The sequence below is a fragment of the Rhineura floridana genome, chromosome 14 (genome assembly GCF_030035675.1).
Source record: "Rhineura floridana isolate rRhiFlo1 chromosome 14, rRhiFlo1.hap2, whole genome shotgun sequence".
NCBI lineage: Eukaryota > Metazoa > Chordata > Lepidosauria > Squamata > Rhineuridae > Rhineura > Rhineura floridana.
In genome coordinates, this window is record NC_084493.1 from 39,460,098 (window position 1) to 39,474,568 (window position 14,471).

At 46.0% G+C, this 14,471-nt stretch overlaps 1 protein-coding gene across 5 annotated transcripts in view; it reads left to right on the plus strand.

The window, feature by feature from the left end:
- Positions 1-14,471, plus strand: part of CCPG1 (cell cycle progression 1) — a 38,081-nt gene that overhangs the window by 15,018 nt on the left and 8,592 nt on the right. For 3 of the 5 annotated variants that reach the window (XM_061594820.1, XM_061594819.1, XM_061594821.1), the window contains exons 3-7: positions 3,576-3,702; positions 8,274-8,353; positions 9,988-10,192; positions 12,020-12,070; positions 14,001-14,255. In XM_061594820.1, coding sequence (XP_061450804.1) covers positions 3,576-3,702; positions 8,274-8,353; positions 9,988-10,192; positions 12,020-12,070; positions 14,001-14,255 — 718 coding nt within the window. The remainder of the gene's footprint in view (positions 1-3,575; positions 3,703-8,273; positions 8,354-9,987; positions 10,193-12,019; positions 12,071-14,000; positions 14,256-14,471) is intronic. The other 2 variants (XM_061594822.1, XM_061594823.1) reach the window with 1 other exon arrangement.

Below are 14,471 nucleotides of genomic sequence, written 5' to 3' on the forward strand. Positions count from 1 at the left end.
CCAGTCAGCGGTTCCGGTCTTACCAGCTTTCACCAGCCAAGAGGGGCAAGGATCCAGCACAGACGTGGTCGCCCGCACCAGTCCAAGGATCTTGTCAACATCCTCAAGCTGCACCAACTGAAACTCATCCAATAAATGAGGACAAGACCGTGGTCTGGATGCTTCATTGAATCCAACTGCTATAATATTGGAGTCTAAGTCCCGACGAATGCTAGCGATCTTGTCTTGGAAGTGTCCAGCGAACTCATCACAGCGGGCTACAGATGACTCTATAGTATCCCGAGGGCCAAGATGTAAAAGCCCTCGTACAGTTTTAAAAAGCTCCGCTGTGCGGGAGAGTGATGCCTTAATACTGGCAGCAAAATATCTCTTTTTTGCTGCCCTCACCACTGCTGTATATCGCTTAGAGCAGGCACTTACCAAGGCATAATTGCATTCGTCAGGAGTCCGCCTCCATCTGCACTCAAGCCTCCTCCTCTCTTGCTTCATCGCTCTCAGCTCCAGGGTATACCATGGGGCTGTATGAGCTCTGCATAGGAGGGGGCGCATGGGAGCGATCGTGTCAACCGCCCGGGTCAGCTCCGCATTCCACAGTTCAACCAGGGCTTCGACAGGAGCGCCAGTCTTCTCAGTCGGGAAATCCCCCAGAGCCCTTTGGAAACCCTCAGGATCCATTAGTCTCCGGGAGCGGACCAATTTAATAGGTCCCCCACCCTTGCAGAGGGAAAGGGTCGCCGTGAGCCTAAACCTCAGCAAGCGGTGATCTGTCCATGACAATGGGGTAGATGAAAAAACCCCAACCTCCAGATCACCATCTCCCTGTCCAGTGGCGAAGATCAAATCAAGGGTATGTCCCGACACATGCATTGGGCCAGTAACAAACTGAGACAGCCCCATGGTTGTCATGGACGCCATGAAGTCCTGAGCCGCCCCAGATAAAGCAGTCTCGGCATGGACGTTGAAGTCCCCCAGTACCAACAGTCTAGGGGACTGCAACAGTACCTCCGAGACTACTTCTGTCAGCTCAGTTAGGGAATTTGTTGAGCAGCAGGGCGGGCGGTACACCAACAAAATTCCCAGCCTGTCTCTCTGGCCCAGCGCAAGGTGGAGACACTCCAATCCAGTCGTCACCTGTACAGGGTGCTCGGTGAGTGAGAAAGAACTCCTATAGACCACGGCGACCCCGCCTCCCCGACCTTCGGCTCTACCATGATGCTGAACCGTATACCCAGGTGGGCAAAGCTGGGAAAGAGCAACTCCTCCCATATCACCCACCCAGGTCTCGGTTATGCACGCCAGGTCAGCCGCCTCCTCCACAATTAAATCATGAACAAGGGAGATCTTATGCTGTACCGACCTGGCGTTTTACAACAGCATATGGAGATCCGAAGGCTGACTGATAGGACAACCAGCAGTCCTGGGGATATGAGGAGAACCGGAACGGGTCACAGACACTACTTGTCTGGGACGGGTTCCCCTTACCTGGCATGTTCTCCTCACAATTATTGTTGATGCATATAAGAATATAGATGTTGTTGCAAACTTCTTTAGTCTTCTTCAACAACTGCACGTATTTGTATCCTGTTCTTATGGGCATCCACTTTTCACAGAATTGCAAAGACACATAGGGAACAGAATTATTGAATTAAAAATATGGTCCGACACTTGCTTGGGTGTGACAGATTGCATCCAGCGTAACACTTCCTGTAATTTTATTGCTTCTGAATATAATCAGTAAAGAATCAAATTCTGAAAGAAGTGTAGAGGTTTGTGACATTCTAAACCAAATAGATTTAGGCTTTGTGTTTTGCCTGAATCTTTTTAGTGAAGTGCTTCTTGAACTAAAAGTGGTATCGGATTATTGGCAAAAATCAGATTGTGACGTGTCTCAACCTTGTGTCCTTGTTAATTCTCTGATTGATAAATTGCAAGATCAGGAGGAAAATATCAGTAAAATTATGGCAGATGTAAAGATGTTTGCAGGAGAAGATGCAACCAAAAGGCAAAATAAAGAAAATATGCTGAATCCCAAAACAATTCCAAAGCTATGTTACTGAATTGAACCCAGCAGAGAGTATTTATTCAAAACGTGGCTATGATTTTAGAATTAAGGTGTTACTTTCTGTTGTTGATTGCACTATTCGTGAACTTAAGAGAAGATTTATAGACAATTACAATGTTTTGAATGGTGTTAGTGCTTTCAGTCCTGCTGTTATTTTCTTGATCCAGAAAAACTTACGACCATTTGCAGGACATTGTAGCAGTGACATGGATGGATATGAAGCAGAACTCAGACTTTCTCCAAAAGTTCTAGAGAAGTATAAACGAGAAGGGCAATGAACCAAATGCTTACTCTTCTTTGAAGAACTTTCAGTGAATTCCACAGACCGTGTGGCACAGCCATCACAATACCTCCATCAAGTGCTGGATGTGAACAAACACGTTCATGTCTACAGCAAATTAAGACCTACTTGCGGAGCAGTGTGAGTGATGCACAACTAAGCAACGTTGCTGTACTGCAATTGAAAAGAAAGTATGAAAAGCTCTCAACTTTTAAAGTGTTGCTAATCATTTTGCAGAAGGGCATAAGAACTGGCCTATTCTGCTTCTTTAGACCTACATACTCCTCCATTCCCTCTCAGTGCATGACAATCTAATCAGTCTGAGACGGCTATCTAGAAACCAGCACCATGCAGGGGGCTTCTTAGCTGTACAGGGCCCTTCTGTCTCTGCTTGCTTGTGCTTTCCTTGCACTGAGGGTCTACATTCCTGGTTCTGCCTGCACTGGTTCAAAAGTAACTGTTTTTAAGTGTTCCACGTCTCTAATTTGTACATCACGGAGATGTTTGTGTAGCAACTCTACCTTGTTTGAAAGCCTTTTTCCACAGTGTAATTTCAATTTGGTTAATACATGCTATATGAAAAGATTACCAAATTAATCAATATATGATTTATTTCAGAAAAAGTTATGTATAGGATGGCAGTTTTAGCATGAAATACATTGTTATTTTTCTTTCAGAGATCTTCCAATGTGGGGGACAGCTTGCCTAGTGAGAGATATACTTTGCCCCTTCTGTGCCCTGCTGCCCATTTTTTCCTGGTGCTGCCTCTGCTTTTCCAGAGCAAGTCTGGCACACGTGTGGGCCAGGATGGCTTGCCTTTGGGGGCAGAACAGGTTATAGTTACCAGGAGAAGACTGACATCAGAGCAGAGAAAAATGCATGCCCCAGAAAGGAGGCAGGAAAGGACTCTCTGTTTATGGGAGGTTCGGTCCCTGCAGCTCCAGGTCTTTCCTAGGAAAGATGCTTTGAGAGCCGGGAAAGCTGCTACTCTTCAGAGTAGTCAAGAGTGAGCTGGATGGATCGGCGATCTGTTTCAGCACAAGGCAGCTTTCCGTGTTTCCATCTCCAGAATCAAGGTTGATAAGAAGGAGGGAACGCCGGATTGATGAATCCTGTAGAGGTGCAGCAGGAGCTCGATTCGTTTCTTTTTTGTTTGTCTCTGTCAGTTCAGGATCTGTCGTCCAAGGAGCACCTCTAGTTTCACTACCAGGCGTCCCCTTTCCTTCCTTTTAGGGCTCCGATGTTGAGGCAGTGGCATCTGAATATGAAGCTGGAAGTGGTCATGTGGAGCCAGCCTCGGACGAATCTCCATCTCTTGCACAAGGTGACAAGCAGCAAGAGCAGCCAGTGGATTTGCAAGGTAAGGCCTAGAACAAAATGATTATGCCGGGACTCGGCTGCCTTCTGTCATGGCTTTATGAATGTCTGTGGAACTTGAGGATGAATCCAAGCACCAGGAAGTGTAAATAAGGGCAGCTGAACACAGGAAACTGCCTTGTTCTGAGACAGCCGACCATCGCATAGCCCAGTATATGGCCTGGCTGGGTTCCGACAGGAGTCTTCCCCCCAAAAAAACAACAACGGGAGATGACAGGGATTGAACTTGCAGCCTTCTGTGTGCAAAGTAGGTGCTCAGCCACTAAACAACAGCAAACATCTGACTTGAGCTGTCTCATTATTAATACATTTATATCCCAAGAAATGTCTGACTTGTGCTGCTGAGAACGTTCTCCTACAGAAAGTGGAGGAAGCAACTAGAGGGTCAGTTATCCTTGACTTGATTCTAATCAGTAGAAATGATTTAGTGGATGAAGTGGCAGTTATGGGAACTCTGGGGGAAAGTGACCATAGTATGCTTGAGTTCTTGATCTTAAAGGAAGCAAAAGCTGAGTGCAGCCATACACGTTCCCTGGACCCCTGGAAAGGCGATTTTAATGAACTCAGAACAATGATAAGAAATGTCCCATGGCAAGTGACCCTAATGAGAAAAGGATTCCAAGATGGGTGGAGTTTCTAAAAGAAGAAATTATAAAGGCACAATGGCAAACAGTTCCAACAAGGAAAAAAGGGGGAAGATAGCAGAAAAAGCCATTGTGGCTTCACAGAAAGCTTAGAGATGACCTGAAAAGAAAAAAAGACACATACAGGACGTGAAAGGAAGGCCAGGCCACAAAGGAAGAGAACAGACAGGCAGCACAGAATTGCAGGGATGGTGTCAGGAAGGCTAAAGCTGAGAATAAGCTGAGGTTAGCGAGAGATGCTAAAAGCAACAAAAAAGCTTTCTTCAGGTACATCTGTAGTAAAAGACAGAGAAAAGTAATGGTGGTATAGCTACTCAATGAGGATGGCAAAATGATAACAGATGAAAAAAAAGGCAGCAGTGCTCAATTCCTACTTTGGCTCGGTTGTCTCCCAAAAGAGGGTCTGTGACCCTCCTGGTAAACAGGAAGTACAAACTGAAGAGGCAAGATTGCAGCTTGCAATTGATAAACAAATTATCAAGGAATACCTACTTTGAACGAGTTTAAATCTGCAGGGCCCGATGAACTGCATCCTAGAGTAATGAAGGAACTGGCAGAAGAACTCTAGGAACCACTGTCTATTATCTTTGATAAATCATGGAGGATGGGTGAAGTGCCGGATGACTGGCGGAGGGCTAATGTTGTCCCTATCCTCCAAAAGGGCAAAAAGGAGGAGCCTGGGAACTACAGACCAGTCAGCCTGACATCAATCCCTGGGAAAATTCTGGAGCAGATTATAAAGTGGTTTTATCTGTAAGCTCCTTGAAAACAATGCAGTGATTACTGGAAAGCAGTGTGTATTTGTTCTTGACAAGACTCAAGTTACCTTACTTTTTGATTGGGTAACCTCCCTGGTAGACCGTGTGAATGCTGTGGACATAATGTATCTTGACTTCAGCAAAGCTTAGCTTCTTTTGTCTGGATCCTTTGCAGCACTCTTGGCAGTGCTGGCTGGTGCCCATGGAGACAGGAAGGGCGGAAGGCGGAGGGCCCAGACTGTAGCTGAAGCCAGAGACAAAGACAAGCAGAGCCAGCTAATTCCAGCTTTGCCCCCATCCTCATTTATGCCAAGTGCTGCCAGGGAGGCCCTGAGATTGAGGAGGAGGGTGGCTGGCCAGTGGGCTTGGCTGAGGTTGCCGCAGCCATGCCCCATTTCCCCTAATGGACCAGCCCTCTGATTTCTAGCTCTCTCTTCTAAGTTCCTCAACAATTTTGTTTTTTTATAAAAATATTTATATACCTCCCTGTCGCAAAACATCAGGGTGGTGTACAGCAACTTAAAACATTTTAAGGCAATACAAAACAATAATTAAATTCACTGGCTACTAAAAAACATTTTAAACAGGTGCATAGGCTGTGGGACCGGCGACACTAAATGCTTGACTTCTGCTTGAAGGCAGTCAGGCCTCTGTAACACAGGGGACAACTAACAGTGCTCCTCCAGAAGTTAGAATCATAGAATCGTAGAGTTGGAAGGGACCTATAAGGCCAATGAGTCCAGCCTCCTGCTCAACGCAGGAATCCAAATTAAAGCATCCCCGACAAGAGCCTCTCCAGCTGCCTTTTGAAGGCCTCCAGTGCTGGACAGCCCACCACCTCCCTAGGTCATTCGTTCCATTGTCGTACCGCTCTAACAGTTAGGACATTTTTCCTGATGTTCAGCCGAAATCTGGCTTCCTGCAACTTGAGCCCATTATTCCAGATCCTGCACTCTCAGATGATTGACAAGAGATCCTGGCTCTTCTCTATGTGGCAACCTTTAAAGTACTTGAAGAGTGCTATAATATCTCCCTTCAGTCTTCTCTTCTCCAGGCTAAACGTGCCCAGTTCTTTCAGTCTCCTCACAAGGCTTTGTTTCTAGTCCCCTTATGATCCTCATTGCCCTTCTCTGAACTCATTCCAGTTTGTCTGCATCCTTCTTAAAGTGTGGTGTCCAGAACTGGACTCAGTACCAGGATTAGGCCTAACCAGTGCCATATGGAAGAGAACCAATAGTTAATGCGATTTGGAAACTATACTTCTGTGAATGCAGCCTAAGATAGCATTTGCCTTTTTTGCAGCCACATCACACTGTTGGCTCATATTCAGCTTGTGATCAACAATTCCAAGATTTTTTGTGCATGTATTGCTGACCCCATCTTATAACTGTGGATTTGGTTTCTTTTTCCTAGGTGTAGAACTTTGCACTTATCCCTGTTAAATTTCATTCTGTTGTTTTCAGCCCAATGCTCCAGCATATCAAGATCCCTTTGAATTTTGTTCCTGTCTTCCAAGGTATTAGCTATCCCTCCCAAGTGTGTATTACAGTATCTGCAAATTTGAAAAGAATTTCCTGCACCTCCTCATCCAAGTCATTAATGAAAATGGTGAAGAGCACTGGGCCCAGGACCAAGCCCTGCGGTACTATACTCATTACCTTCTCCCACTTTGAGAAGGACTTATTGATAGTTCTGACAGTTGTTCCATCTAGCCCACAATTAGCTAGCTTGCTAATCAGAGTATCATGGGGCGCTTTGTCAAAAGCTTTGCTGAAGTCGAGATATATGATGTCCACAGCATTCCCACACTCTACCAGGGAGGTTACCCGATCAAAAAATGAGATAAAATTAATCTGGCAGGATATGTTCTTGATAAATCCACATTGCTTTCTAGTAATCACTGCATTGTTTTCAAGGTTTACAGATTAACCACTTTATAATCTGCTCCAGAATTTTCCCAGGGATTGATGTCAGGCTGACTGGTCTGTAGTTCCCAGGCTCCTCCTGTTTGCCCTTTTGGAAGATAGGGACAACATTAGCCCTTCTCCAGTCATCCGGCACTTCACCCATCCTTCATGATTTCGCAAAGATAACAAGACAGTGGTTCCTAGAGTTCTTCTGCCAGTTCCTTCATTACTCTAGAATGCAGTTCATCGGGCCCTGGGTTCAAAGTGATTAGGTATTCCTTGACGTATCAATTGCAAGCTGCAATCCTGCCCCTTCAACTTTATGTTTGCCAGGAGGGTCATAGACCCTCTTTTGGGAGAAGACTGAGTCAAAGTAGGAGTTGAGCACTTCTGCCTTTTCTTTGTCATGTTATCATTTTGACATCCCCACTGAATAGCTGTACCACCATTTCATTTCTCTTGTCTTTTCCTACGGATGTGCCTGAAGAAAGCTTTTCTGTTCCTTTTGGCACCTCTTGCTAACCTCAGCTCATTCTCAGCTTTAGGCTTCCTGACTCCATTCCTGCAATTCTGTGCTGCCTGTCTGTTCTCTTCCTTTGTGGCCTGGCCTTCCTTTCACTTCCTGTACGTGTCTTTTTTTCTTTTCAGGTAATCTCTAAGCTTTCTGCGAAGTCACATTGGCCTCTTCTCTTGTTTTCCGCCTTTTTTCCTTGATGGAATTGTTTGAAATTGTGCCCCGAGAATTTCCTTGGTCAGGGGTCTGATTACTTTTGCAAGGCACTGTATGTATATCTCAAGAATTTACAGTGACTGTCAAATGGATGGGAAATCTGTCTAAATATTTACAAGGGACATATGTTTAAAGTGGTGTGTGTAACATCTGTTATACTTTTGACTTGTCGTCCTATGGTTTGCCACTTCTGCTTTTTGGAGTGCAAGGTAGCCTCTTTCAGGCTTGTGCCTCAGTATATGCAGCCATGATCAAATAATCAGATCCTTGTGGAGCAAAGAAAAAAGGTCCTGTGTCCACGTGCTGCCCCCTCACCCCCTCCGGTTCTCCTTCCCCCTCCGACTTTATTGCTCAATGTAGAAAACCTTTCCTAAGGTGACATTAAGATGCTAAGTTTGCCTGTAGGACGTGATCTGTCTGTCTGTCTGTCTCTCTCTCTCTCTCACACACACACACACACGCAGATAATCGCAGTACTTGTGTGCTTATCTTGTATGCATTTGTTATTTTTTTAGCTGAATTTGGCCAGGGTGATGTGTCATCAATGGTAGATCAAAGACATTCTTCTTCAGAGACCACCAAGCAAATTCAAGAGGTAAGTTGTAGTTCAATAAAGCTCAGGAGCATAAAAAACCTAATCAGATGTGGGGCAGGGAGGAGCCAGGATTGCATGAAATATGCTTTGCAGACCATCTCCAACCCAAGGAAGATTTTTTTTTATTTGTAGAGGAGTCTTGTTCAAAAAAACTGTGGTTTGGAAGGAGTTGTGTGAATGAGGAATCAAATAGCCACAAACGTATCCAGGTCAACTGCTTTCTGACTTCTGTGTAGCACCTGCAATATTCCTCATCTTCACCTGCTCGAAGCAAACGTTCTTTGAACCAGGAATCAGGCAGTGAGATTTGAAGATGCAATGAAAAGGGCTAGACTTTTGTCAAAGGCTGATATTTCAGTTAGATTTGAGATGGTACTTTCATACCAATACCTATAATTGTTAATTAAGACTCCATTTGTACACAAATGCTAAAATAATTCTTACTGATTTTGAAAATCTCATAGCAAAACAGGTTACTCTCAAAAGGAACCACTTCAACAATTTGCAGGGTGGGGGAAGATGTGTGGTGAAACAACACACTACTTTATGCTGCCAAATGGTCCCAGGACTTAGGAATGCAAATAGAGGCAGAGATGTTGCATAAAATATTATCTTCACCCCCACTTCAAACCACATCTAAGGTCTCCTTGAAGGTTATAGCAAGATGGCAGTAGTCTCCAGCAAGAATGTTTTGACTGTTCCTGGAGGAAGGATGCAGTGAGATGGATGTGTTGCCACCCCTGATGGTCTCACCCCAAAGTGTGCAGCTACTGGCCTCAGAAAGCAGCCAGTCTGGAGCTGGGGTGATGTGGAGTGGTGGATTCAGTCGGGCATTTGCAGCTCTGCTGGCCAGGGCAGAAGCTGGGGGAGGGGTGGCATTTCTCTACTTTTTCACTGTACCAGGTGCAGGCTGCCACAACAGAGGGGCCCAGATCTCCTCACCAGGTCATCCAGCAGATGCATTGTCAATTCTACTTTGTTCCCACTCTGTAGCGGGTCAGCTTTCGGAGGCCACAGTGGCAGATCACAGTGTGGGGAAACATCTGCCACAAGGAGGTTGAGATCACTCGGCTGCTAACTTGCAAGCATCTCCTGACTGTTTTGGGTTAGTTTGATAAAACATGGGAACTTGAGTTACAGACAGGAGCACCTAACCCTCAGATGACTTTCTAGAATGTATTCCATTTATTACATAACAATAACGCAATAAAAGATAACTGCGTCTGAGTGCAACTTTTATTTATTCAATAGACTGCTTTTCCAGAAAGCGTCTTCTCAAAGTGGCTTACAAAAAGTCTTTTATTCTGTCTTGCTAAAGGAGAGGTGGGGGCCAAGGGAAGACACGGAACAGCCAGCTCTTGTAAGCTTTGCTGATCCTCTTTTCTCAATTATAACTTGAAATGCAAAAGGAAACATGCGTTACTGTCTGTTCTGTAGTTTTTTCTTTAAAAAAAGTAAACCATTTTTTAAAAAGGAAGCGGTAACAGATGTTGCACTTAGAGGGGGAAACTGGCTTGATCAGTCACTTGGAAGGCAATACGGATTTCATATTGTCTTTCAAGCTTTACAAGCTGCAGGTGAGAAAACTGCTCTTTCCTGTGTAACGTCAGTCCTTTTTTCACATTACATCCAAGGATGAGAAAGAGAAATTGCCAGATGAAAGTTCCTGTGTGGGGGCTGTTAGTGACGATTCTGACATTGTGACACTGGAGACTCCCAAAGTGGAAGAAATCGGAAGCCAGGAAGAAGCTGTGCCTGTAGAGGAAATTCCTGTCCCTGAAGATTTTAACATGGGCTCCTCTTCTAGTAGCCAGTATACATTTTGCCAGCCAGAAACAGGTAGGCAGAGTTCCTTCCATCTCATGGGAGACGAGGCTTGATCTGGAAGACAGTTTGCAGTTAGGGCCATGCTCCACAGACTTTATGAATTAGTTGACCACATTTCTGGTTAGGAAAACAAAACCTGTTTCAGGAGCAGCCCATGAATGAGTCAGCAGTGACTTGAGCAGCCTCAGTTTCATTCTGCAAGGCCTGGTGCCATACACGTCAAAGAATTCAGAGAAATTGATTCTGCACCCTGCTGATGGATCAAATGATTAAGGCAGTCCATTTAATCCAGTTAGCAGTATGGACGATCATGACGCCACTTGCTAAAGACTGAGAGCGCAGGAGCCAGCTACAGACGGCTTGTGTCTAGCTCAGGTTTCCCCCTGTGGTGTTTTTTTTTTTAACTATTAGGTTTGGTTTCAAGAGTGTTTGCTGAGGTAGCCGATGGCCTTTGAAGCTGCAGCCCAATCTGTAAAACAACGGCAACCAAAAACCCTGTAGCCAGAGAAGGAGGACCCTCCAGGTGCCCAAGCAGCAATCAGCAGAGAGTAAGAAATGAGAAATTTTTATTGCAACGCATAACAAATAAAAATTGCTGCCATAAATATTCCTCACTTTTTACTCTCTGCCATTTGCTGCTTTGGCACCTTGACGGTCTCCTCTCTGGCTGGAGCAATCGGTAAAACAAGCCTCTCCTATTCGCATCACAACAACAGACGGTCTGTGAGCATTTATCTTGAGAAGAAAACCCTCCCCATGCAAAACAGCCCCCATGCCATGCCTAGGAAGAAATTAAGCAGAAAAGATGCCAAAATATAGCCCTGGTCAATTTCTCTGTTAAAGGGAAAGATATTTGGACAGTTGAAAGAGTGTGATGCTCGTTTCAGGAACAATAGCTGAGAGTTAACATTTAGCCTGTTCAGCTCCTTCTCAGTTAATCTGAGTTCAAATTGCATTCTCACCTATAAGTTCTTCAAGTTCCATACCATTTCTAATCTCTGTCAGTTTAGAAATCAAATGTGGCAAATAACGTAATTTCTGATCCTAGAATAGCCTTCCCTAAACTTTGCTTGTTCCTTAGCTATGATTTGTTGATCTTGTTTCCCACAAATGTGGGAATTCCCAGAATGGAAGTGTCTTGTTAGGTGAGGCTGCCAGTTGCCCTTCAGCCACCTGGTGCCCTCCAGACGTTTTGGACTAGGACTTCCATCAGCCCCAGCAGAGCTGCTGGAGAGTTAGAGGAGTTGTACTCTGAAACACCTGGAGGGCAGTAAGTTGGGGAAGGCTACTGCAAGCACACAGCAAGAGCATTTTGCCTGCGTGACTCCTCTGAGACTTCCTTGATGTGCTGCTTCAGAGATAAGGAAAAGCACCTGAAGGTCTTTTCTACACAGAGCATAATGAGTTTGAGTCCCATGTGTGTCTCCCATGGACACCTACTTGAAATGTATGCAGAGGTGAAGGAGCAAAGGGTCAGGGGCAGGTCAAAGAGAGTCCCATGTGAAGGGACATGTTTCAGAGTCGGGCCCAAGCTCTTGCGTCTGGGAGAGTGGGAGTCCTAGCCCCCCCCCCCATCTGCTGACAGGCCAGCCGTTCTTGTGGGCCAGGTGTAGTCACCTATTTCTCTGTCTTGCAATAGGCAGGAGAGAAGCGTAGGGAGGCTGACAAAGCCTTAATAGTGCACATGCTGTTGGTGACCAAGGTGCAGGACCTGGCAGTTGGTGGCTTCTCCTTCCCTTCTGCCCACTGCCGCCCAGCCAAGTTGCTGTATGGCTCTGAGTGGCATTTCCCTCCTGGTCAGGGGTTAAAATACCCTCCTTTTGTTTTTATATTTAAAAGCCAATTGGCTGGAGAAACTCCGGAAGATCCCAGCGTGTGTCAGTGGATGGGGTGAGCGGCTGAGCAAGCGGCCGGCTGGCTACCCTTTCCAAGGTGGCCTCCCTGAGCCGTCTGCCTTGTGCCTGGCGTGGACTGTGGCTTGTGGCGTGGCGCCTGTTTGTCTGTGCAGTGGAAACCGTGGCCCGAGATCCTCCTCCGCTGTGTCTTTATTCCTTCCTCCCCCTCTTCCTCCCAGAAGAGCCCAGGGCTGCAAGTTGTTGCTTAGGCTTCTTGAAGGAAACCCCGAGAGCAGCATTAGAAAAAAACAAAATGAAAATTAGGGGAGAATAGAACAGTGGAGGAGGAACACTTCAAAGGTGCCCGGAAAACAGCTGATCGCTGCTATAAGGCAGCTGCAAGAACAGGCATGTGAGCCCTGACTCAACTGCATTGTGTGCCATTGCATAAAGCGCAGCCATCGGACACAATCTTTATGGATAGCCGAATGTTTCAGGTTGTCAGCTTTGCTCCTTTTGTTTCTGGCTTGTGTTCTGTGTGCTTCTTTGCATCACCGCCCAGCTGCTACTCGCTTATGTTGAGTGAATTGCCTGCCTTAGGACTTGCCGTAATCTTTAATTTGCATGCAAGTTAATTGAGAGGAGGACTTTGGGATGACAGCTGGGGAGCTTTTCCCCACTATTCCTGCCCTGCAGCCATGGCACATGCGCACACGCACACACTCTTGCTCCACGATGACCTGAGTGACCGTCCTGTCACTGGCCTCTGATGGCAGGTGACAGAGTCTCCAGAATGATGTGAGGCAATGCACCAGTTCTCAGCTTTCTTCTTAGTCACACCAGAGCGTTACCAAGAGATGGCAGCCTTGAACTGGCATATATGGCAATGAGAGAGAAACATTTTGTTTGTTGCTTTCTGGATGATTTTTCCTGCCTTTTGCTAATTTAGGTAATAGTGCCAAGAGTTCTAAAGTACATGCCTGGATTTGGCAAGCCTGCTTATTTATGACAACTAGTCTGTTACCTGCCATGGTTAGCCATGCGCATGAGAAAATGCCACGTCTGTGTTTTCCTTCTTAGCATAGCATCAGCTGGAGCAGTCTGCCTCCCTGCTCCCTCGGAGTCACACTTAGGATTCTGCCTTGCCAGCTGCAAGGTGCTTAACAACTCCCACCAGGTCTTTCTGTGCTGTTTTTTATTGAACACACATCTGATAGGACAGCTGCTCTCGCTGTTGCACGATGCAGGTTTTGGCTGCTACTTCAAATACTTGAATTGTCCAAGTGACATTGGGTCTTGGCATGAGCTAACCGGGACTGTACTGCAGAAATGGAGGTAGAGCTTACCTTATAGTCTTCCTGTTTGGATAAGTGTGTGCATTTGTGTTGGGTGTGTGATGTTTACAAATGTAGTTAGAATGGATCAAAATACTATTTAGTCAGGCCCTCTACTCCTCAAAATGCCCCCCCACACACACACACAGAGGCCCATCCCACGTGATCCTGACATTAATCTACAGATCTTCACTGCAAGGGACCACAAAGCAGCCAAGCTCTCGGTTACTTGAGCAAGACAGCCAGGCTGAGTCCCCATTAGTGCCACCCTGGGAAGAAATTCTCCTGCGTCTGGATTTGTTCTCTTTCAAGCCCGCTGCCTGCGGCTTCTGCCACCCAAAAGTAAAGCTTTGTTAGGAGGGTTTTAAAGACCCAAGACCTGCAGGGCTTTTTTCTGTAATGGTCTTGATATAAATCTTTCATTGCCCTCAGAGAGGGAACAAGCATGCCCTGCTGAGGGCAAGGCCCATGGAAGAGAGAGGGGGTCCCTCAGAAGCAGCCCCCCATCACAGAGGGCAGACCCTGTGCAGTTCCTGCCCTTTCACATGCTAGTATGGGAATGGAAATGGGGAGAATGAAGCCCTCTTTGTGTCGGGAGGTGAGCCTGCACGTGCCTTGCTCACAGGGTTAGGGGTTGGGTTTGCTTTTCAGCCTTTCTGCCTCATCCCAGTGGTGAAGAATCAAGCAGCGATGAAACCAGCAACCGCTCCAGCCCCACCCTCAGGCGACGGCGTGCAAAGAAGAAGCTCATCTCGAGTTCTGAATCGGAGGATGTGCCGCCTCTTGAACAGGAGACGGAACATGTCAAGGACCATTCACACAAACATCAGTTCAGTAGCGGCCTTAATAGATGCATTATCCTCGCCTTGGTGATTGCCGTCAGCATGGGCTTTGGGCATTTTTATGGTGAGTGTATAGCTGATCACAATTGAGCTAATCAGAAATATGGTGCATAACAAGTGACGTTTCCTTATAGTGGTTGTAGCGGTGATTTCACGCGTATGCCCAGTGACCGGTTATACCCGGTTGTGGCTAGCAGCAGTGTACCCAAGATAGATAGACGCAGACAGTTATAGGTTTAAGAGTCTTTACTGACTTTAAGTTACAGACATAAACGCATTC